The following is a 25,889-nucleotide window of genomic DNA, read 5'->3' on the forward strand; positions in this document are numbered from 1 at the left end:
GCGCGAAGGCACTAGGCGCCTCGGCGGATGGCTGCACCCCTCGCCCGCGGCTCCCCGTGTCTTTTGGGGGGACACGGGTGCGGGCGCGGAATCCGGGAGGTGTCCGCACAAAAGGCCAAGAAAAACTCCGCGACGCCTCCCTCCCTCCCTCCGCCCTCCCCGCCCCCTCCTCTCCGCGCCCGCTCCTCCTCATTCAAACCCGGCCGGCCTGAGTGGTGTCAGCTCAGTCCTGGCCGCCGCCGCATGAGGAAATGGCCGAGGAGCCGGTGCCACAGGTAAAGGGGGCGCGCCCCCCGCCCGCGCCAGCCGGGGCGCCCGCCCGGTCCTGCGGAGGCTCCCGCGCCGCCCCCGAGGCGCCCGGCTCTCGTTGTCTTGTCCCCTCCCCAGGCTGACCTCAGTTCCCCGTGTCAGCTTTCTAGCCGCTCCTCTAGGGCGCCACCTCCCCAGCCGGCTCCTGCGCTTCCGCCCACGGGAAGGTGCGGACGATCCCGGGCTGCATCCGCTCTTGGCCGTCACACTCACACTGCACGATTTAGAAGGGCTTGGGGTGCGGGGTTCCCTGAATCTCCGCCGGGAGCGGGGGTCCGGGGGTCTGCGGGGGTGGGCGGTGGGGGTCTGTTCCGAAAAGTTGGGTCGCCCCGCGGGGCGGGTCTCCCAATTTGCCCAGTCGGCCCTTGGGGCGCGGGCGGAGGGGGGACGTCGGCGTAGGGTCCCCAGCGATACCCCGGGAAGGGCCGGGGTAAGTTGGAAATGGTCAAAACAATGCGTCTGGATGGGCAGCATTGCTTCTTATTGTAGTTTTAATCTGCATTTCTCTAATACCTAGTGATGATGACCAGTTTTTCATTTGCTTATTTGCCAGTTGCAAATCTCTATTAGTGAAGTATCTGTTCACATATTTTGCCCATTTTTTAAAAGTTGGGTTGTTTTCTTATAATTGAAGTTTATTTTTTCTTATACTCAAAATTTTAATTCACACATAATAAATTGTACATATTTATGAGGTACAATGTGATGTTTCAGTACATTTTACATTGCATAATGATCAAATCATGGTAATTAGCATATCCATTGCCTTAAACATTTACCATGTCTTTGATGTAAGAATATTCAAAATCCTCTCTTCTAGCGAGAATATGAGTGTATTTTAAATGTACATCTATTTGTTTTCTCACAATCCTATAAAATGATAGCTTGAGTCAATGAGTTATCCCCCCAAGTCCTATCAACCTTGTCTATTTTAGTGAAATTTAATATTGTCTAGAAAACACTAAGCAAACATTGTTATTCAGAGAGCATAACTGAGCCCTCTGGTTATTCTCTGTAACCCACAAAGGAAGCTGAACACTTGATGTAAACTTCTTCATCAGAGTAAATAATAAGAATCCTCTCCATTACATACAAAAGAAAAAATAACTGGAGAGATAGTCTCTGCTCTGAGGTTATTATCCTGTGGTCTTTGGTTTTGGTACATTCTCCCCCACCCCATGCCCTTCTCCCTCATCTTTAATGAGTATCTGTATGTATGGCAGAACAGTATTTTTTTTTATTATACTTTAAGTTTTAGGGTACATGTGCACAATGTGCAGGTTAGTTACATATGTATACATGTGACATGCTGGTGCGCTGCACCCACTAACTCCTCATCTAGCATTAGGTATATCTCCCAATGCTATCCCTCCCCCCTCCCCCCACCCCACAACAGTCCCCAGAGTGTGATGTTCCCCTTCCTGGGTCCATGTGTTCTCATTGTTCAGTTCCCACCTATGAGTGAGAATATGCAGTGTTTGGTTTTTTGTTCTTGCAATAGTTTACTGAGAATGATTTCCAATTTCATCCATGTCCCTACAAAGGACATGAACTCATCATTTTTTATGGCTGCATAGTATTCCATGGTGTATATGTGCCACATTTTCTTAATCCAGTCTATCATTGTTGGACATTTGGGTTGGTTCCAAGTCTTTGCTATTGTGAATAGTGCCGCAGTAAACATACGTGTGCATGTGTCTGTATAGCAGCATGATTTATAGTCCTTTGGGTATATACCCAGTAATGGGATGGCTGGGTCAAATGGTATTTCTAGTTCTAGATCTCTGAGGAATCGCCACACTGACATCCACCGTGGTTGAACTAGTTTACAGTCCCACCAACAGTGTAAAAGTGTTCCTATTTCTCCACATCCTCTCCAGCACCTGTTGTTTCCTGACTTTTTAATGATTGCCATTCTCAAAGAACAGTATGTTTTTAAGTGTCTACAGTCTTGGGTCAAGCTCGTTCTATTCCCCACTCTACAAGAATCACAAGAGCGCTAGGATTCTGTTTGGGGTTGCTGTGGACACAGAGTTCTTATTACAGAACTGACTTATTCTCAATAGGAGGTAAAGACCTAGAGGTGAGGTCTCTGAGCAAGGGAGTCCCATCCCATCCTCTGCCCTCTCTCTTGGCTGTTGTCCTCTCATCTTCATCAGGAGAATTAAAATCATGTAAAGTTTTGGCGGGGGGACTAGATGGTGGTCTCTGCGGCCTATAGATAGGAAAGTTTGCTTATACCCAGCTGGGGGGACCACTAATTGACATTCCTTTCCCCTCCCAGGGACCTTACAGAGTCCCCTTACCCTCATGGTACTGGGGGACAACCCGTGGGTGTAAGGCCAAATAGCAATAACCTTGTTACTTGCCAGGAATTGGGTCAAGATTTGATTTAACAAGCTTGGTTTTGGGAACTAAAAAATGAAAAAAGGAAAAGCCATAATCTTGAAAGGCAACAAGAGAGAAAACTGCTAACAGGATCTTGATTAAATTTCTCCCTCTTAGAGAATGTTGGACCGACGACACAAGACCTCAGACTTGTGTTATTCTAGCAGCTGAACACACCCCAGGCTCTTCTGACCGGCAGTGGCTCTGGAAGCAGTCTGGTCTATAGGTAAGCATGTCCAGGGCTTACAGGGAGAAACTCCCAGAAATCCAGCTCTGCCTTGGGTTGCCCTGGTTCACGTCCAAAGATGTGCTTGGGCCACATCTCTGAAGCACAAGGCGGTAGACTGAGAGCTTTGATATTTCTACTCCTACGGCAGATGAGCTGGTATAACTCCCAAGGTATGGAATTTGCTGTTGTCTGTGACCCAGCAAATAAAAATAGAAAAATAATTCGATAGAAAAATAATAGAAATAGAAAAAATTTAAAAAACAAACCAAGCCTCATTCTATGACATTTTAGGCAGTGTGATAATATGCATATACTGGTCACTTTAATCTTTCCTACAGGGGCAGCTGGTTGCCCTAATGTTGGATGCTCTGTTCAAGGATGGTGAGCTAGTGTTCAGCTCAGGAAGCCACTCCACAGAGATGGCCACCAAAAGGGCTTCAGTGGTCCCATCTCAATTAACACCTGAAACACTGTTAATAATTACAGTAAAGGTCACAAATGGGTTTTTATTAGTGAAATTGATGGCTTACAAAGCAGCATGATGGATGTTACAATTATATGACATTTTAAGATCTGTTAATCAACTAACGTGTTTTGGAGACAGCCCACCCTTGCATAAACAGGATAAAGGTGTATGAGGGTGGCCTGTAGTGTATATTTAGAGACGACACCCAAGGCTTGATCCTCATATGGTCCTATCTCCAGGAAGGTTTAGGAAGATTTTGGCCTCTGAAACATTAGGAATCTGTTGAGAATGAAGCTTTCATGCTTGGAGCACCTAAAGTGCGGAAAGCTTACAGAAGCTTGTGTACTGTGTCTGCTTGCTACTGAATGTTTTGTTAAATGAATATCTGTATGTGTGGCAGATTTGGTCGGAGACCTACTTTTCATTATAACCTGGTAGCATGATTATAAAGGTGTAGCTAACCTTCAGCTAACTCAAACTTCTGTGGTTGCTCCTGTCTACCAAAAAGCATTTAAGAATTCTGCAGGACCACTTCAGTTTAGGACAGTTTGCAATTCTCACCTTCCTTAGAGGGCAATTTAGCTATTACTTATTCATGTCCCATGAGGGAAGTCATTCTGTGCCCCAAAGCAGCTTATCAAAGTATTATTTCAGACTTCATGCAGTACTCTCCGTGAAAGGAGTTCAGGTAACATCTATGGATGTCTCGTGCCCTTTGTGGAGATTAGTTTCCCAAGGAACTTGCTTAGCAATCCTGGCTTGTCACCTGAATCTGGAGTAATTTGAGTGTCTTCCAGTTCTCTTCCTCAGTAGAGGATGTCTGAAAAATCCAGTAATCATTTAATAAGTCTGCTTATGTCAGAAACTCAAATTCTTACCTTTTTGGTGTTTTGAACATTTTCCCCTGTTATGATTTATTAGTGTATTCTGCATAGACAATCCAATTATTTATCCTGCTGAAAAGTAGCGGATGCCTATAGATGCCTTTCTTTTTGTAAAAGGTATTGTTTTTCCTGAGACCTGGATGAATTTCCAGGAGCCATTCAAGGACATGAGAACACTCACTTAGAACTTGAAAGGTTCCCCTCATGGCCCTCAGACCAGGCTAATGAGATGCGATAATTTGAACTCTGGCACTCCTTTCCTCACAGGCTGAAAGACTAGCACAATATTAGTGTCTATCTGGGCTTAAAGGTTGGAGCTATTGATCAGAGTCCAAAATTAGTTTGTGTAGGGGAACTTTTCTTAAAGACATAAAAAGATACCATTTAATATATTGTTTCCAAAATGTGTTTCTCACACATTTCCACTGTGAGAAAGAGGTTCTGTGGTCAAATAGGTTAAGAAACCTCAGCACACTCTTAGAGAATCCCAGTTGTTATCAGCAGCAAAAAAATGTATGTGATCAGTTTCTTAAACTTATTTAAATGTTTGAAAAGTTAGAAAATTGTGGCAAAGAGCATTAATTCTTGAGTCTTGGGAGTGTATTACCTTGATGAGAATGTTTGTGTATTTGAAACTAAAAATGTGTATCAGTTTATATTGCCACATACTGATTTTTATGGCATAATATATGGTGTAGAGAGCAGGTTGTCTAAAAACCAATATTGGCAAATTGCTGAATATTCAGCATGGTTTTATGAAGTTGACAGATGTGGAGTGTATTTTGCATGTGTCTTAACTTACAGATGAGGAAATGAAGTAGCAGAGAGATTAAATTAGCCAAGCCAGGGGTTTCGGTGCTAGGAAGTCTTGATATTGTAAAACATAACCATATAACTTTAAGAAAATGAATCCAGACAAAAAGAAAACAAAATCATTGTAAACACATAATCCACTTTAAGTTCACAAAATGTTTTAAACATAATTAAGGCTATGCTTGACTTATCTACTTGTTTATTTCCTACCAAGGATGACCGGGAACTAGCCATTGATATAGAAACATTCATTATTCTTACATTTTCTTTCTTTTTTCTGTGTCCTCTCTCTCTCTCACACACACACACACACACACAGTCTCAGAAGTACTAGTGCTGTATCCTGAAATTGTTTCTTTAGTTCTTGTCAAAATTCCTCCGATTTTATTTTTTGTGTCCTGAAATACTGTTGACATTAGCATCCTCATTGCCTTCCAAAATATCTGACTTTATTTTTTTGTATGTGCTTTTTACTCTTTGGTAGAGTTATGGATTCACTACCAGATTCTACTGTATGCTCTGACAACTATGACCACAATGGGTGAGTTGACTGATCTAAGTGGTGAAAAACACTGGGAGCATCAATGGCAACAACAGCTTTCTATCAGAGACTTTAAGCATCTTTGGTAACATTGTTTTTGAACCAGAGTGGAAAAAATAAGGTCAGGTCAGAAGAGGGATGCTTGGTACTCAAAGATTGTTTGTGACTCCAAGTAATTAGCAAACAAAACCTTAGGAAACTATCAGAATGCCTGTGTATGAGACTCTCTCAAGAGTGATGCAAGAGAGTAGAGAATCCTACTTGGAGAAAGAAGGTGGTAGCATTGGACAGGCAGCAGAGGAGCCCTCAGCATAAAGAAAGGAGCTAAGAGACCCTGTATCTGTCCCTCACCCTTCAGAGCTGGTGCTCCAAACTCAAAGCCATCATCACATTGGATGGAGCCCCTGCCTCAGGTTTAGTCACTTGATCCTATTTGAGGAGAAGCAAAGATATCTGTGACTCATGAAGAGCATGAAGGTGGTGGAGGGACTTGATAATTAGGAAATCAAAATGGGCAAGAATAATGTGTGACTACAAATGGGACATGAATTTGAAGGAAATTTAAGTTAAATTTGCTGCCACACATGATGATCAGGTTCAGTAATAAAGAATTGTATTTAAATCTTGATTCATTAAACTTTTTTGAGAGTCCTAAACAATTTTTATTACCAACACATAGAGACTTGTTTCTAGAGAAAAATCAAGTACCAGGTGCCCAATAACAGATTTACATGAGAATTTTTAGGGACAACACATTGTAATTTGTAGCGCAATCATAGCCAATTTGAACCAAAAAAAAAAAAGTCGTGTATGCATTTATGTTGTTTCTTACTATTTACCTTTCAATCCTTTGCACTGACTCCAATGAATTGACATCAGAAATCTGTGCTGGAGTCAACAATGAAAGGTGATGTCATAATATATATTGGAGATGGGAGGAATTCAGGTTTGTGAAATTCAGTCTCAGAGTTATTCATGGGAAAATAGTTTTCTGGACACTGATTCTAAAATTCTTTCTAAAAAGTTGGGTCTTAAGTAAGCTAAGTCATATTTATCATATCTTTTAGATTCAAGGAATTTTGTTGTTCAAATAAATTGGTCATATCACCGCTCCATGTGGCAAATCTCTAATATATTTTTGCATTTGATGTTTGAAGTAAAATGCAGCAACCTTACATAGAGCTTTATAATAAGCTTCATGTGTTCAAATATAATTGGTACTTTTATAACCGATGCTGTTTGTTATACTCAGAAAGTTATTTCTTATCATAAGATTACCAATATAGTCACCAAAATATTTTTTTATATTTTGAATTAATTTTCCACATTTAAATAAAACAAGCGCTGCTGCTGTTGTTACTATTCCCTTTTAACGTCTCCCCAAATTAGTGTTTTATTCTGTACACTTTATGAGATGGCAGCTTAACAATACCCTTAATATGGCCCAAGGATTCTACAAAAGGAAATGCTGGTGTGTTTGTCAAAAGTGTTTTCTGGCTGGGCATGGTGGCTCAAGCCTGTAATCCCAGCACTTTGGGAGGCCGAGGCAGGTGGACCACGAGGTCAGGAGTTCAAGACCAGCCTGGCCAATATGGTAGAACTGCGTCTCTACTAAAAATACAAAAATTAGCTGGGCATGGTGGTGCATGCCTGTAGTCCCAGCTACTCGGGAGGCTGAGGCAGAAGGATCACTTGAATCCGGGAAGCAGAGGTTGCAGTGAGCTGAGATAGCACCGCTGAACTGCAGCCTCGATGACAGAGCAAAACTCTGTCTCAAAAAAAAAAAAGTGTTTCCTGTGCAGATTATCTATTCACCACTTGCAGATTTGAAGTTTGCTAAGCATGTGTGATATCTAAAAGTTCATTTGAAGAATAAGTTTCAATGCCAAAAATGTTTAAAAGTGGGATATAGGAAGATGATGCAAAGATCAAATATCCAAACATTTCCATTTTCACCAGGAGGACTTAATAGAATGTCTAACAGCTACTTTTAGATATTTTTGAAATGTGAGAGGGGTGAGTTAACACAAAGTAGACTGTGAGATTAAAATGTCTGTTCACTCTAAAATCTCAGCATTCACTTTCTTATTGTCAAGTTATTCATCAGACTCTTTTCAGAGACAACCTAAATGCAAGCTCTTAGAATATTACAACATCTTTTATATGAGATGACAGGAAATAATTTCATGGCCTTTTAAAGGATAGATGAGGGATTTGAATACCACTTTCAGATTAAGTAACTCCTCTATTGAATATTACACTGTTTTATGGTTCATATCTCTATTGTGGTTGAGAGGTATTGCCAGATTTATTCGCTGACAAGTAAATATTATTCAGTTTATAATTAATATCCACCTTGGGGGGAGATACTTTCAGTCTATGTTAAAACTATCTTCAATGTTCAGTATCCTGTTCCACATAAAACTTTCATGCCCTAGTTTTAGCATTCATTGATTTTTATGTGAATCAGTTGTAACTGTGATCATTACAAAATGGTGATTTTTTTAAAAAAAAAGTAGTTTTTCTGTGTTTAATAAGTATCATTCTATTATAAGGAGAGCTATTCCTACCCGTATTTGTTCACTATTACTATGAACTTATAAATTCTTACATTATTTCAATGAATTACAATCCTTTCTGTCATTATTTATTTTGATCTTTAAATGGTCCCATATTTGGCCAGTGGGACTCCCTAAAAGCTAGTCCCTGTGTCCTTTTGACTTGACATGTTCCCATCACTTTTTGAGCATTTCCCCAGCCCTGGAATCAGCCATTTACCCAAAGAACCTCATGCCCTTTAGAAACCAATCAATATTTTGCATTTGGTATGCTGATTGCCATTGGCTCATTGCTACTTGTAGGCCTTTTTAATATATAGATGAGAGTACATTATACATATTGACATATACAGATACATGCACATATGCAACAATTTTAATATGTTTAATACACAGTATATACATTTATATGTGTTCTGTAAACTACGTATTATTGTTTTGCCTATATGTTTTTAAATTTACTTAAATGGTATTAAGTTGTATCTCATTTTGTTAGTTTTTTGCTTAGTAACATAAGATTATTCTTCTTGTGCATACCTTTTGTTGTTGCTTTTAACTGGTATGAAAAATTGCACAGCATGCATGCATCCCCTAGTGAGGAACACATATATTGCTTCCTACCATTTGCCTTCACAAAGAGTGCCGCTAAATGATTATCCTTATGCCAGACCCCTATAGACCTGTTTGAGTATTTCTGTAGGAATATGAAACAGGACTTGATGGGCCATGGGATTGCATATTTTGAATTTTACTGAATACTGCCTATTGCCCTCACAATGGTTATACCAGTCTGCATCTCATGAACAGTGCATGATGGTTCCTACACATACACATTCACAACAACACTTGACATTATCAAACTTTCTAATTTATATAATCAATCTAATAGGTCATAACATATTACATTATGTTTTACTTTGAATTTATGTGATAACTTATGAATTTGAGCATCATTTTATGTTCTTATAGCATTTGGGATTTCTTCTGTAATGGTCCATTCATGAACTTAGCCCGTTTTTCCACTAGTGTTCCTATCTTTGTCTTGTTAATTTACGTGTGCTGTTTTTGAATATTTTATATTTTAGAATAAGTTAATCAAATTTCTTTTAAAATTATGTTTAATTTTCAAAGTGATTATGTTACATTTGTAAACAATATAGCAATGATTCACTCTTTTTAGTAACATTAAAAACATGATGCTATTGTTTGGAGGTTTGTACCCCCAAACTGCATGTTGAAATTTGATCCCCAATGTCGGAGGTGGGGCCTAATGGAAGGTGTTTGGAAGATGAATAGATTAATTCCCTCCCTTGGAGTGAGGGTGAGTGAGTACTCACTCTATTAGTTCTTGCAAGAGCTGGTGGTTTAAAAAGAGACCAGCGGCTTCCCGCACCTTGATTCCCATCTTGCCATTTGATCTCTGCACGTGTCAGTTCCCCTTCATCTTCCACCATAAATGGGAGCAGCCTCAGAAGCAGATGTTGGCATCAGGCTTCTTGTGCAGCACACAACTGTGAGCCAAATAAACCTCTTTTCTTTATAAATTACCCAGCCTCAGGTATCCCTTACTAAACAGACTCAGATGCATGGAATCCCATTCAAAAGTTTGGACTATCGCTTTATGTATTCAAATCATCCTTCATGTCAGTTTGAGACATTGAAGTTATGTTCCCTAATCCGTCATCTGCCTGTTAGCTTTGGCATTGTTGTTCTTCATTCTCTTCATGACAGAACTTTTTGCCTTATTATTTTACTTGTGAAGTTTGAAATTTTCCCACTTTCAGTCTACAAAGGTAATTTCTAATCCTCATAGTTTTAATTTACACATTTAATGCTTTAATCTACTTAGAGTCTACCCTTCAATATGGTGTTAGGTAGGGATTTGGTTTCATTTTTCTCCCAATGGTAGGCTGATTTTCCAAATACCATCTATGAAACAATTCATCCTTTTTCCTTGTTTATGTAATCATTGTCAGTGACATATATCTACATAGGTTTATCTCTGAGCTCAATATTTTGCTCCATTGATACTTATGGCATCCCTACACCTTTTTTTATTAGCATGATTAGTTAAGTTATTAATGGAGCCTTTATATGTTGACATAGATTTTGTAGTAAGTATGTCAATATTCTAAAAAATTTTGAAAAATACCTATGTGGGCCCTGTGGTGTTTGGGAGAGGGAAGGGCTTTAAATACTAGGTTGATTTCTTTGTTACTTGAGTATTCTATTTCTATATAAATATATTTTCTTGCACTAATGTTAGTGTTTTATATTCGTCTAGGAATTTTTCCATTCCATCTAAGTTTTCACATTTATTAGCATATAATTGAATAATCTTATTTTAAAAAATGTTAGTTGTGTTCTAGTTATGCTCCCTTCTTGTACATTTTATTTGGATATTCACTCTGTTTGTTCTTGATTATTATTGCCACAGGTCTATTGTAGTAATCTTTTCAAAGAGACACACTTTTGTTTTGTTAATCTTCTCCACGGTTTTTTCTTCTCCAGTTCAGTGACTTATGCTTACCTCCTTATGTTTTGCTTCCTTATTACTCCATAGACTTTGCCTTGTGCTCCTTTTCCAGCCTCTCTACTTAAATGTGTACTCTTTGCTTTTAACCATCTTGACTTCTTATTAATGCTTATATATTGGTAAATTTTCTTCTAAATATTGCTTCATTGTATCCTACAAACTTTGTCATGTTATTATCAATCAGCTCTTAGTATTTAAAATATTTCATGATTTCCCTTTTAACATAAGAGGCATTCAGTAATGTGTAATTTAGTTTCAAATGTGGGTTTTTTTAAAAAAGCTAATCATATTACAATATATTCAGAGAACAGCAATATGATATTGATCCTGTGGACTTTATCCTGTGGAAGCTTTCTTTATGGTACAGAGAGCTATGATGTTGGTCTGTCCTTGTGCCCTCATAGGTCTTTTGCTGTTTCTAGAAGGTGTTAGAATTTTCTCTTTGTCTCCATTAGATACTTAAAGCTGATATATTTCTTCTTTCTTGAATTTTGGGAAATTTATCATCATAAATTTTCACATTTTATTTTGCATTTTTAGTTTTCATTTCTTCTTAGATTTTCATATTCTAGATGTTAGATAGCTGTTTTTATCCTCCATAATATTCTTCTTTAGTATGTTCTCTTTATTCTTTTCTACTATTTTCTGGGTAAGTTTCTCAATCTAATCTTCTAACTCTAAATTAATTAGCTTTTCACATGTATCCAAACTACTATTTATCCCTCAACAAGTTATATTTTTTTGACAGTCATACTTTTACAGTTAAGGCTTTCTCTTTTATTTTTTCTTACGACTCCCATTCTCATTTCATGTTTCAACATCTTCCTTTGTGTCCTATTATCCTTAAGAATATTTGTCATGCTTACTTTAAAATCTTGGTCAGTGTGTTCCAGTAGTTTTGCTACAGTCGGTGTGCTGTTGTTCAGCTTGTTGAATTTCTTTTTCAGTAGTTGTATTCCTCAGATATCTAATCATGTTGGTTTGTGAACTCAGATTTTTTGTGGCTGTTGGCTACTCTGGTCATTTGTATTGGGGAAGGACTGAAGGACAATCTCAGTCTGCTGCTGTTCTTGCAACATAATTATTAATAGCACCCACTTTTTCCTTTCAAAAGTGTCCTGGTTTGGGCAGGAATTATATAGTCAGTCTCACTGAAATCTAGGACGTAAGCTGTGTCATTGTCAGTAAGTTTAAAATGAAGAGAAGTGATGTGCCCCAGGGTAGAGAGTCTCAGGAACCATGAAACACTGACCAGGCAACTCCTCTGGGTTGTGAAAAGGAAAAACTTTAGACAAGGTTAATTTAAGAGTTTAATAGTGCAAGAATGATTCGTGAGTTGGGAAGCTTTTAGAACGAGAACAAGTTCTGAGAACTGCAAGCTGGCAACGTAGCCAGACAGCATTATGGACAGAAAATGGAAGTGAGGTCCAGAAACAGCTTTGTTGTTTACAACTGGTTACAGCTGGATGTTTTGTCTTATTTGAATCAGTCAGCCACCGGCAATTGACTGAAGCTCAGCTGCTGCAATTGACTGAGACACAGCTATCTGTTACAAGTGTATATTCTATTCATAATTATGCTGTTAGTTTACACACTAGGTTAGCTTGCAGTTTGTTGCATAAGGACTCAAGTACAGAGGCAACCACAGGGAAAATTTTGTTAAATTTAACAACTATATCACCTTCAAGCTCCTGAACAAAGCAGCATTGGAGGAGACAATCTCTCTGGTTTGTAACCTGGGCTTTGGAGATGGAGGCAGGTGGAGGAGTGAAGGCCCAAGGATGGCTCTTCAGCCCTTCCCTGTTTTCATCAGCCAGCCTAATGCTCTCCTAATTTTACTGTAACTACTCCTGGGTAGTTGCTGTTGTTGTCTATGGAGACAGGCAGGGATGGTCACTATTGTTTCCAAATGGCTAAATTGCATGTGTTTTGTTTTGTTTTGTTTTTTCAGAACAGCTAGTTTATTAGTTGTAGGGTTATTGTAGCTAATTTGAATAAAAATTAAGCCTACAAATTCACATGGTATTTGATTATGTACAATTTAGTTTAATTCTTTAGCTCTGACCCAAATGAAGTGATATCACTAACCCATGATGGAGTCCTCAGTGAAAGTGAAACGATATCACTAGCCTATAATGGAGCCATCAGTGAAAGGTGTTATGTATGTGTATGTTCATAAAGATACACAAAAATGTTAACTATAGAGTTTCTTGGACACTGTTTCTAAAGTACTGGTAGTTTCAGCTTCTGTATGTAACATCCTTTTCTTTTTTGGGTCTAGTTGGATACAAGATAAGTAGATCACAAGAAGTCTACTTCTTCTTCCTAGCTGAATTGACTAGTAGCTAAAACTTTTAGAAAACTGTTGGATTGCCTGTGTATGAGATTCTACCAGGTTAGGCTATATTAGTTTCTAGGGCTGCTTTAACAAAGTATCACAAACCAAGTGGCTTAAACAAAAATTAATGATCTCATAGTCCTAGGGACTAGAAATCTGAAATTGAGGTTGTCAGTAGGGTTGGCTTTTTATGAAGGCTATAAGGAAGAATCTGTTTGATACCTCTTTGCTAGCTTTTTCTGGTTGCTGGCAATCTTTGGCATTCCTTGGCAGGTAGACTCTTGTCTAGAGTAACTGCAGCTATTTGACCAAAAGTGTAAGTCCAAATTGTGTTTGTATCTGAGTAATATGCTTTTATAATTCCCCAGCCCACAGCCAATTGAGTTGATGGTAGTAACCTATGATAGAGCCACCCATGAAATGTGAATGAGAAACAAAGATTTATATACAAGTAAGTGTATATATACATATATACACATAACATACACGCATGCATACACATACACACACAGAAACATAAAACAATGAAAGAGAAAGAGAAGTTGATATTTGTGAAATTCACTGTCAGGCATATCCTTGGAAATACAGAGTATCTTTGACACTATGTCTAAATCTTCTCACTGTAGGATCTATAGATAACCTTCTATTTTTTTTTTCAGACCAAATTGGATAAAAGAGGATGAAGTCATGAAAGGGATGCTTCTTCCTCTTAGTATATTTGTCACTCTAAGTTAGTAGTATCCAATCCCTTAGGAACCTCTGAGGTTTTCCATTTATGAGACTCTCCTACTACTAGAGTGGGCCAAAGGGAGAGAGAATCCTATATGGAGCAATGGGGAGGTAACAGGTGACAGGGAGGAGTGAAGCACTCAGCAAAAAGAACAGAGTTCATGAAACCGTAATGGGTTCCTCACCTTCTAGAGTTCTACCACCATGTGAGGCTGGTGCTCCAAACCCAAACCCACAATCATTTTGTAGGGAGTTCCTGACTCAGGCCTACAGCTACATGGTCATATCTTCTGGGCAGGAAAGACAGCCATGATGGGTGAAAGTAAAGAAGTGACAGAAGGACTTATGAATCAAGAATTTAGATGGGGTAAGAGGCATGTTTCCTTACAGACTGCAGTTACATTAGAAATAAATGCCACTGACCAGGCATGGTGGCTCATATCTGTAATCCCAGCACTTTGGGAGGCCAAGACAGCTAGATCACTGGAGGCCAGGAATTTGAGACAAGCCTGACCAACATGGCAAAACCCTGTCTCTACTAAAAATACAAAAATTAGCCAGGTGTGGTGGTGCATGCCTGTAATCCCATCTACTCAGGAGGCTGAGGAAGGAGAATTGCTTGAACCTGGGAGGCGGAGGTTGCAGTGAGCCAAGATGGCACCACTGCACTCCAGCCTCGGTGAGAGTGAGACTCCACCTAAAAAAAAGGATACACCTAGTTCGAATTAGTGATATACACAGGAATATTTAAATGTCAACCAGATAGTACATCGTAGAGTAACTGTAGCTGTTTGATTCAAAAAGTAAGTTTAGAATTACATGTGTGTCCAACTATCTACTTTTATATTCCTTTAGCCTGCATACAGAATTGACATCAATGACCTATGATAGAACCACCAATGAAATGTGAATTATAAAATATATATACACAAATATTTAAAGAAATATATATGCAGATATACATACTTCTGTCTATCTAGACACACAGGGAGAGAGAGAAAGGGAGAGAAAGAGAAAAGAGAGAGAGAATCGACAGAGAGAAAGATGAAGATTATGTGCTTACACTCAGGATCATCTATGGCCATACAGAATGTCTTTTACACTGTTTATGAACCTCCTCACTATAGGCCCTGCAGGCCCCTTATCCAACTTTTTGATTAAATTGAATAAAAAAGGAACAGGGCAAAAAAGGGAAACTTCTTGTTATTGTCTTGTCACCCTTAGTAGCAGGCACATACTTAGGAAAGTCAGATTTTCTGTGTATGAGACATACTAGAGTGGACCAAGGGAAGAAAATCCTATGCAGAGCAACAAGCGAGTAACAGTGGACAGGGAGCAGTGGAGCCCTTAGGGAAAAAAAACAGAGCTAATGGCCCTGGCAGGGTTCCTGACACCCAGAGCTCTACCGCCATGTGAGGCTAACACTGCAAGCCCACACCCATCATCACATTGTATGGGGCAGTTTTTTGACCCTATGTGAGAGCAGAGAAGACACCTATAATGGCAAAAACAAGGCACTCATGAAGGGATTTTAGTGTCAGGAAATGAGATGGGGTCAAGGGGATTTGTATATAGAAACTGCAGCTGAATTTGAAATAAAGTAAACCACCAAATTCTTAGTTTGTGCTGTATTCAATTGTAAAGAACTAAACATCGCTTGTGAGTAATTCAAACCAGAAAGTGAAGTCCAGGATGTCATATTGGTGTTGGACGATACATATATATATTTAAATTCTGTAGCACTGCCAAGTCTAAATTCAAATCAGTACCCTGGAGTGGAGCTGTCAGTGAACTGTGAGACAGAAATAATATAGAGGCTGGGCGCGGTGGCTCACGCCTGTAATCCCAGCACTTTGGGAGGCCGAGGTGGGTGGATCACGAGGTCAGGAGATCGAGACCATCCTGGCTAACACAGTGAAACCCCATCTCTACTAAAAATACAAAAAATTAGCTGGGTGTGGTGGCGGGTGCCTGTAGTCCCAGCTACTCAGGAGGCTGAGGCAGGAGAATGGCATGAACCCGGCAGGCGGAGCTTGCAGTGAGCCGAGATCCTGCCACTGCACTCCAGCCTGGGCAACAGAGGGAGACTCCCCCTCAAAAAAAGAAAAAAAAGAAAAAGAAAAAGAAATAAATCAATATAGATATAAGGATGTATGAACAAGGGAGGAAACAATTATATACCATTTATATATACCTATATGCATTCATATTAAATCAAGGCATGCACCCACAGGTACTGCAGAGAAATATAAAGGTTGAGATTAGGGAAGTTCCCATTCAAGGGCATTAATGGAAAAACAAAAAACTTTTGACACATGTGTCTGCGTGATCTCACTATAGGATATGAAGGTGACTTTATGTCTTGAATGAATTTAGATAAAAGATGGCCACATAAAAAGAAGAATGATTTTTCTTACTAGTCTGTTTGATACTCTTGAGTAAAAATAAAAAATATTTTCAGACTGCCTGTATGTGAGACCTTACTATAATGGCTGAGGACAGCAGAGAATCCTCTTTGGAAACAGGAAAGCACAGCAGGGACGGAGAGTAGTGAAGACCTCAGGAGAAGAGAAAAAAGCTAACAACCCTAGAAATGTTTTTGACCCTGCAGAACTCTGCCACAATACAGGGTGGTACTCAAAACCCCAAATACCATCATATTGGATTGTGTCCTTGACTCAGACCTGCAGTTACTTTACCGTACTTGTGGACCAAGAGAGACAATCAAGTGAAGAAGTAATGGAGGGCTTTCAAGGCAGCACATTTAGTGGAATAAGAGGGCTGACTACCTCCACACAAAAGTTTAGTTTGAAATAACTGCCACCACAAAGGCTGTCACGCATTGGGGCTGAGGTCATAATAAAGAGGTTTATTTAAATCTGAAAGCATTACTATTTTCCCCAGCCTAAGATGTTGGTTGCCATCATATAAATCCTCCTTTTTAATAAAAAAATGACATTTTAGAACCAAATAGTGCTATACACATGAATAGTCAGAACTTAACTGGTTTATGTGCACAGTAATGAAGCTAGTTTTACCAGAAAAGTAAATTTTGAATTGTGTCTCCTGTCTGACTGTATTCTTTTGTCATCCTCTAGTCCACCCACAAATGAATTATCAGGAGTGAACCCAGAGGCACGTATGAATGAAAGGTGAGTTATGCATATGTGTGTCTTTATTTATCGAATTATAACTGAGCATAGAAGTATTCACACACACAGGCACATAAACAAATATATCCATCCATCCATCCATGCATCCATCCGTACACACTTCTCTCAAACACATCCACTAACAAATCCACGCATACAGTGGAAACATACAACAAGGAGACAGACGGCCGGACATTTGTGGAGTTTATTCTGGGAAGCCTGCGTGGCCATAGAGAGTGGTTTTTAACAGGATTTCCAATTCTTCTCCTCGTAGCCTTTGTAGGTAACATTGCTTCCTTTTCTAACGGAGTGATATAAAAAGGAGCAGGTCATAGGAGAGCTGCTGCTTCCTATGTTAGTGTATTTGTCACTGTTAGTTCCTAGTAAGCAGCTTCTTAAAGGACTCAGATTTCCTGAGTTTGAGAGCCCACCAGATTGACAGAAAGGAGGAGAAAATCCTGTTTGCAACATGGAGGAGATAGCAGCTGACAAGGAGCAGTGAAGCCCTGGGCAGAAAAGAACAGAGCTAATGGAACATGGACTTGTCCCTCACACTCCAGAGCTCTGTCAACATATGAGGTTGGTGCTAAAACATAAACACAAGCACACCACCTCATTGGATGCAGCCCTTCCTTAGGCCCACAGCTACTTGCCTGTGTCCCATGGACAGGAAAGACTAGCATGATGGGTGAAAGGAAAGACGTGATGGAGAGATCCAGGAAGTGGGCCATAGATGGGATTAAGAGGAGGAATGCCTACACAGTGGAGTTGAATTTAAAAGAAATTCACCCACAAAAGGCTGTCTGTCGTGCATTGGCCAGCTCCAGTGGTACAGAGTTTTGGTGAACTCTTGAGTCAGTGAGTCTTAGATAGATGTGCTGCAATCATATAAAGTATGATGTGTAGGGTAAATGGCATGGTAGATTCCAAAGAACCAAATACACACATGACTTCTGTAAGGGTAAGGCAATTTACAGGTTGAAAAGTAGTTGGAAGGTCGGGTGCGGTGGCTCAGGCCTGTAGTCCTAGCACTTTGGGAGGCCAGGGCGGGTGGATAACGAGATCAGTAGTTCAAGGCCAGCCTGGCCAACATGGTGAAACCCCATCTCTACTAAAAATACAAAATTAGCCGGGTGTGGTGGCGGGCACCTGTAGTCCCTGCTACTCGGGAGGCTGAGGCAGGAGAATTGCTTGAACCCAGGAGGCAGATGTTGCAGTGAGCCGAGATCATGCCACTGCACTCCAGCTTGGGTGACTGAGTGAGACTCTGTCTCAAAAAAACCAAAAACAACAACAACAAACAAAAACAAAAAAAACAAAACAAAAGCAGTTGGAATTATTTTGAACTGAAAACCTTAAGTCTAGGAAGTTACATGTTGTCTTAGTATGTACATGTTAACTTCTTTGGCATGGCCCTGTGTGTGAATTGAGAGTACCTTCTAATAGGCTGGCCAATGCACCATGTGATATCAAGGAATACAGTTATACATGTATCTATGCATATACAAACACATACATACATGCATTCATACACACAAGAGAGACTGAGTAGGGCTATTGAGTGTGACAAGCATCCATGGGAACAAGGAGTTCCCTTGAAACTATTTCTAGAGTCCTCTCAGAATGAGCTTTGTATGCAATATTGTTTTGTTTTTTGGATGGAGGTAGGAAAATGGGGAGGAACTCATAGACGGAGACTTTTTATGTTAGTGTTTGTCACATTACCTTTCTGTGAGAATGAGACTTTCCTAGTAGCATGAACCAAGGGAGAAGCGAATCCTGCTTGCAGGGAGAAGGAGATAGGAGTGGACAAAGATCAGAGAAATCCCAGCCAAAACAAAGAACAGAGCTAATAACCCTGGAATTATTTCACCCCCTCCAGAGCTCTACCGTTATGTGAGGCTGACTGCCTTTGCCCATACCCACTCTCACATGGGATGGAGCCCTTGCTTGAGGCCTCCAGCTACTTGGCCGCAACTCTTGGGCAGCAAAGAAAACTAGGATGGGTGAAAGGTGAGGAGGTGATTGGAGGTGATAGAGAATGAGGAACTCAAATGGGATTATAAGAAGGGAGACTCAGGAACTAAATTTGAACTAGAATTAAATGCTCTCCAAAAATGCTGTTACACCTTGAGGTGTAGATACCCCTACTTAATCTGCATGCATCGCTATGGTCACAGCCTAAAATGCTCACTGTTGGCATATGAAACCTCATTTCTAATAAAAAGACAAATGCCTTCCCAGGTCAATTTAGTGATATACATACATGTGAATAATAAAAGTGTAACTGGGGAATGACACATAGACTAACTGTAGCTATTTGTTGCAAAACATTAGAATTACGCATTGTGTCTGACTCTGACCATATTTGTCCTTTAGTCCTGATCCGACTGACCTGGCGGGAGTCATCATTGGCTCGGCCCCAATGACAGGTGAGTTATAAAAGATGTACACATGACCAGGTGCAATGGTTCGCACCTGTAATCTGAGCACTTTGGGAGGCTGAAGCAGGCAGATACCCTGAGGTCGGGTGTTTCAGACCAGGCTGGCAAACATCGTGAAACCCTGTCTCTACTAAAACTACAAGAACTAGCCAGGTGTGGTGGCAGGTGCCTCTAATCCCAGCTACTCAGGAGGCTGAGGCAGGAGAATCGATTGAACCTGGGGAAGTGGAGTTTGCAGTGAGCTGAGAACATGCCGCTGCATTCCACCCTGGGCAGCAGGAGCGAAACTGTTGCAAAAAAGAAAAAAAGAAAAAAAAAAAGTTGTACACACACACACAAAACAGTGACAGAGAAAGAGACCGAGATTAGTGGGATTAACTCTCAGATGTGTTCATGATAATACAGTGTTTCTTTCACACAGTTTCTTTATCATCTCACTGTATCATGTATAGATAACTTCCACATTTTTACATTGTTTAGAAAAAAAGAAACTGACTATAGAGAGAGGCTTCCATCTGTTACTGTCTTGTCACCCTTAGTAAGTAGCAGGCAAATGCTTTGGAAAAGCAGATTTTTTTGTGTACCAGACATACCAGAGTAGGCCCAGGGAAGAGAGAATCCTGTTTGGAGTGAGGAGGAGGTAGGAGTACTTGGGGAACTGTGAAGCCTTCAGCAGAAAGCAACAGAGGTATGAGCCTTAGAGGTGTTCTCCACCCTCCAGAACCCTGCCACCACAGAGGCTGGTGCTCCAAACCTCAAATCACCATCCTATTGGATTGTGCCACTGTGTCAGACCTCTAGTTACCTGACCCTTTTTGTGGGACATGAGAAACCACCATGCTGGGTGAATATAAGGAGCTAATGGAGGGCCTTTTAAGCAGGACATTGAATGGAATAAGAGGGCTGACTACCTACAAATTGGAGTTGAGTTTGAAATAACTGCCACCACAAAGCTGTCACACATTGGGACTGAGGTCATAATAAAGAGGTTTACTTAAATCGGGAAGCATTACTATTTTCCCCCGCCTAAGATTTTGGTTGTCGCCATATAAATCCTCATTTCTAATAAAGAGGAAAAGACATTCCAGGTTCCAGTAGTGCTATACACATGAATAGTCAGAAATTAATTGGTTTCTGTCTAGAGTAATGAAAGGTAATTTTTCCAAAATATAAATTCAGAATTATGTCTCCTCTCTGACTGTTTTCTCTTATCATCCACTAGTCCACAGACAAGTGAATTTAAAGGAGCAACCGAGGAGGCACCTGCAAAAGAAAGGTGAGTAATAAATAGTTAAAGTCACCTGTCAGTATAAGTGTGCATAGAACTATACACACACAGGCACATGAGCAAGTATACCCCATCCATCCATCCATCTATCCATCCATTCATCCATCCATCCACACGTCTCTTCAACACACTTACACAAACTAATCCATGCACATGATGGAAACATAGACCAAAGAGAAAGGAGACTGGTGGACATTTGTGGAATTTACTCTCAGGAGCCTGCATGGCCATAGAGTTTTTTTTTTTTTTTTAACAGAGTTTCCAATTCGTCTCTTTGTAGCATTTGTTAGTAACTTTGCATCCTTCTTTGGTGGAGTTCTATAAAAAGGAGCAGGTCATAGGAGATTTGCTTCTTCCTGTAGTGTATTTGCCACCCTTAGTTCCTACTAAGCAGTTTTTTTATGGGACTCAGATTTCTCACTGGAATTCATTGGTTTCTGTCTAGAGTAATAAAAGCTAATTTTCCAAAAAAGTAAATTTAGAATTGCGTCTCCTATCTGACTGTATTCTTTTATCATCCTCTAGCCCACACACAAGTGAATTTAAAGGAGCAGCCCTGGTGTCACCTATCAGTGAAAGGTGAGTTATAAATACATGAAGACACACGTATGCATAAGAGTGCATAGAGCTATACACACACCAAGCACATACACAAATATATCCATCCATCTTCATCCATACACACTTTTGTCAAGACATTTACACAAACAAACCCATGCACAAAATGGAAACACAAAACACGGAGACAGATGGACATTTGTGGAATTTACTCTCAGGAGCCTGCATGGCCATACAGAGTGTTTTTTAACAGGGTTTCCAATTCTTCTCATTGTAGCATTTGTAGATAACTTTGCACCTTTTTTTGATGGAGTTGTATAAGGAGGTCAGTTCATAGGAGAGCTGCTTCTTCCTGTTAGTGTATTTGTCACCCTCAATTTCTGGTAGGCAATTTTTTAAGGGATTCAGGTTTCCTGAGTTTGAGACCCTACCACAGTGTTCCAAGAAAGGAGAGAATCCTATTTGCAACATGGAGGAGATAGCAGCCAATAAGGAGTAGTGAAGCCCTGGGAAAAAAAGAACGGAGCTAATGGAACGTGGACTTGTCCCACACACTCGAGAGCTCTGTCCACATGTGAGGTTGGTGCCTAGACCCAACCCAAACCCACCACCTCATTGGATGCCACTTTCCTCAGGTGTGCGGGTACTTCACTGTGTCTCATGGGCAGGAGAGACTAGCATGATCAGTGAAAGGAAGGCGGTGGTGGAGGGTTTTCCCAATCATGTGAAAACCTCTCCTGGAAATAAATCATAAAGGTGTAAGTAATATGGAAAACCTGATTCAAGTTAATTATAGTGTAATGCTCAAGAAACCTTGCAAAATGAATGAGATTTTACAGAAGGAATAAAAGGATTGTGTTTAATCAGTGGCTGATTAAGGAAACATCTAGGTGAGAATTCTTAGTTGCTCATTAAGCAATAGCATGTGAGTTTTGTATGTAGTATTGATTTTTAAGCCAATAAATAAATTTTTAAAAGAATTTATTTTATAGGACGTTGGAGGCATGGGCAAATTAAAACGTATTTCTATTATTATTATTATTTTTTGAGATGAAGTCTCGCTGTTGCCCAAGCTGGCATGCAGTGGCGTGATCTCGGCTCACTGTAACCTCCATCTCCTGGGTTCAAGCGATTTTCCTGCCTCAGCCTCCTGAGTAGCTGGAACTGCAGTCATGTGCTACCATGCCAGACAAATTTTTTGCATTTTTGGTAGGGGCAGGTTTTCACTATATTGGCCAGGCTGGTCTTGAACTCCTGCCCTCATGATCCACCCGCCTCAGCCTCCCAAACTGCTGGGTTTACAGTCATGAGCCATCAGATTGTATGGAGGCCCTGCCTTGGGTCTGTAGTTACTTAACCCTATCTGAGGGGCAGGAAAGACATCCATGATTGGTGAAGAGTTACTGGTGGTATTTGAACGTGAGAAGGCAGAAAATTACAAGGGCGAGCAAGGTGGGTGTTTACAAACTAAAGTTGATTTTATGTAAATTTTGCCAGAAACAGTAACTTGGGGATTAGGTTTAGGAGTAAAGAAATGTATATAAACTTGATTCATTAAGTTTTTTTCACAGGCCAAAAAATTTCATTACAAACATCTAAAACCTCATTTCCAGAGAAAAATTAAATACCATGTTTCAAATAAATAACTGATTAATGTCCATTTTTCAGGGGAACTAGATTATAAATTGGAGAATAATTATTACTAATTTGTATCAGAAAATTAAGTCTAGGATAACATGTGGAGTCTTGCTATGTTCATTTTTAATCCTTTAGCTATTACCTCATTGAATTAAAAAGAGTAATGTGTGGTAGAGTCATCAATGATGGGTGAGATTTCAAAATACGGAGAGAAAGAAGACAGGCATATATTAAGATTGGTAAAATTCACTCACAAATGAAGTAATAAAGAACTGCACTTAAATTGTGATTCATTAGTTTGTTTTTTAAGGCCCAAGAGCACCTTTACATAATATAAGGTTTTCTTCTAGGAAAAAATGATATATTAATAGTAGATTCCAAATCATTGACATATACATTTTCAGAGTTCAGCCAGTTTATAAATGTAGAGCAATTGTACATAATTTCAACCAGAAAAGTATATCTCTGAAGTCACTTGACCTGAAGTGTACATTTTTAATCGTTAGCACTGGCCCGGATAAAATGACATCAGTAGTCTTTCACTAATTTGATATATATTTGATATAACTCACCTTTCAATGGTGGTGTCATTGAAAACTACTGACATTATTAATTTGGGTCAGTGCTAAAGGATCTATCAACACACACACAACACACACATGTATATGTGTGTGTGTGTATATATACAGATATATCTTTTAGCTATATATGTAATATATATAGATATATAAATATGTATTTGTGTGTATATAGATATACGTATATCTATATACATGTCTACATATGTGCATATTTAAATGTGTGTATATATCTATATATACATATCTATATATAGATATATTCTTTAGCACTGACCCAAATTAATAACATCAGTAGTCATATATATATCCTTTAATATATATATGAGCATGTGTGTGTATATATATGTAAACATATATGTATATATCCTTTAGCATATATATGTATATATACACATATATAGTTTATATATACATATGTGTGTGTATATGCAGGTATATCTTGTTTTATTGTGCTTTATTTTATTGCCCCTCAGATATTACTTTTTTGTAAACTGAAGGTTTGTAGCAACCCTACATTGAGCAAGTCTCCTGGTTTTATTTTTCCAACAGCGTGTTCTCACTTTGTGTCTCTTGTCACATTTTAATAATTCTTGCAATATTCCAAACTTTTTATTATCATATCTGTTATGGTGATCTGTGATCAGTGATCTTTGATGTTACTATTGTAATTGTTTTGGGGCAACACGAACCATGTCCATATTAAGATGACAAGCCTAATCAATGACATGTTTGTTGTGACTGCTCCACTGACTAGCCATTCCCCCATCTCTCTCCTTCTCCTTGGGCCTCCCTATTCCCTGAGACACAACAATATTGAAAGTAGGCCATTTAATAAGCCTATGATGGTCTCTGAGTGTCCTAGTGAAGGGAAGAGTCACATGTCTCTCACTTTAAACCAAAAGCTAGAAATGATTGTGAGGAAGGCTAGACTTCTTGCACCACTTCAGCCAAGTTGTGAATGTAAAACAAAAACAAAAACAAAACAAAACAGAAAAGCCAAAAAACTTCCTGAAGAAAATTAAGACTGCTACTCCAGTGAACATACAAATGTTGAGAAAGCAAAACAGTCTGATTGCTAATATGGAGAATGTTGTAGTGGTCTGGATAAAGGATCAAACCAGCCACAGCATTCCCTTAAGCCAAAGCGTAATCCAGGACAAGGCCCTCACTCTCTTTGATTCAGTGAAGCCTGGGAGAGGTAAGGAAGCCGCAGAAGAAAAGCTTGACGCTAAAAGGTTTGTTCATGAGGTTTAAGGAAAGAAGCCATCTCCATCACATAGAAGTGCAAGGTAAACAGCCAGTGCCGATGCAGAAGCAGCAGCAAGTTATCCAGAAGATCTAGGTGAGATAACTGATGAATGTGGTCAAACTAAACAACACATTTTCAATGTAGACAAGATAGCCTTTTATTGGAAGAAGATGCCATCTAGGACTTTTATATTTAGAGAGGAGAAGTCAATGCATGGTTTCAAATCTTCAAAGCACAGGCCAATTCTCTTGTTAGGGGCTAATGAAGCTGGTGACTTTAAGTTGAAGCCAACAATCATTGACTATTCTGAAAATCCTGGGGCCCTTACGAATTATGCTAAATCAAGCAAGATGGGTGACTAGAGATGTCTGGTGCTCATCTCCCCTACAAGAAAGAACCGAGGCAAGAAATACACATCTAAGATTTGATTAGAGTATCAAAGGGATAGTCCTGGAGTGCAGCAAAGGAGTGGAGACACATCTGTGGTGACTGAAAGTTGCCATAGTACGGAAGCACTCAGCCTGTGCAGCCGCTTCTGCCCAATCTGGATTGAATTGGCCCAGAGACAGGAGGGACTTCTCATTGCAGGGTGAAGGTAGGCAGAAGATCCCCACCAGCCCCACTGCCATCACAAACACAAAGTCTTTACAACAAGAGAAACTCACAGTCTTTGCAAGCCCTCAGGCCAGTTTGGAGTATTGCCAAGAATTGACACAGCTGCATGTCCTGGACTAGGAGTACAAGGTGAAGACTTCCCACCCCCAGAGACTTAAGCTGCAGCAACACAGCACCATCTTGAGAACAGAGTCATCTCTTGAGTGTGCCCTCCTCTGGGGGCCAGTAGCCACTGTGCCTCTCCAGCACTGGAGCTTTATCTTCAGTACACCAAGCCCACATGGGTGGGTTAAAGCCACAATCCCAGCTGTGTGGAGGTTGGTCCCAGGACTGGCTGTAACTCAAGTAATGCAGAGTAGGGAAATCAACCCCCACCACCACACTTCCAGACAGAGGAATAATCTGCAGTCCCATCCAGGGTAAATTCACTCTTAAGACAGCCAAACCACTACATGCCCTCTCCCAAGTGGGAGAGGCCCCTAAGCCTCTGAGCAGCTGATACACCCGCAGGTCAACAGAGTGACTATGAGCCCATGCTCAGGACCTGAGAAACAGCCTTGTGGGCCCCATCAA

At 39.9% G+C, this 25,889-nt stretch overlaps 1 protein-coding gene across 1 annotated transcript in view; it reads left to right on the forward strand.

Moving 5' to 3' along the window:
- The window catches only part of LOC101129069 (putative tyrosine-protein phosphatase TPTE), a 63,507-nt gene that overhangs the window by 6,786 nt on the left and 30,832 nt on the right, over positions 1-25,889 (forward strand). Inside the window, exons 2-7 of the mRNA XM_055373843.1 lie at positions 2,815-2,923; positions 5,574-5,630; positions 16,890-16,943; positions 19,323-19,379; positions 20,610-20,663; positions 21,201-21,254. Of these exons, the coding sequence (XP_055229818.1) occupies positions 5,578-5,630; positions 16,890-16,943; positions 19,323-19,379; positions 20,610-20,663; positions 21,201-21,254 (272 nt within the window). The 5' untranslated portion in view covers positions 2,815-2,923; positions 5,574-5,577. The remainder of the gene's footprint in view (positions 1-2,814; positions 2,924-5,573; positions 5,631-16,889; positions 16,944-19,322; positions 19,380-20,609; positions 20,664-21,200; positions 21,255-25,889) is intronic.

Source organism: Gorilla gorilla, chromosome 22 (assembly GCF_029281585.2).
Source record: "Gorilla gorilla gorilla isolate KB3781 chromosome 22, NHGRI_mGorGor1-v2.1_pri, whole genome shotgun sequence".
Classification (NCBI taxonomy): Eukaryota; Metazoa; Chordata; class Mammalia; order Primates; family Hominidae; genus Gorilla; species Gorilla gorilla.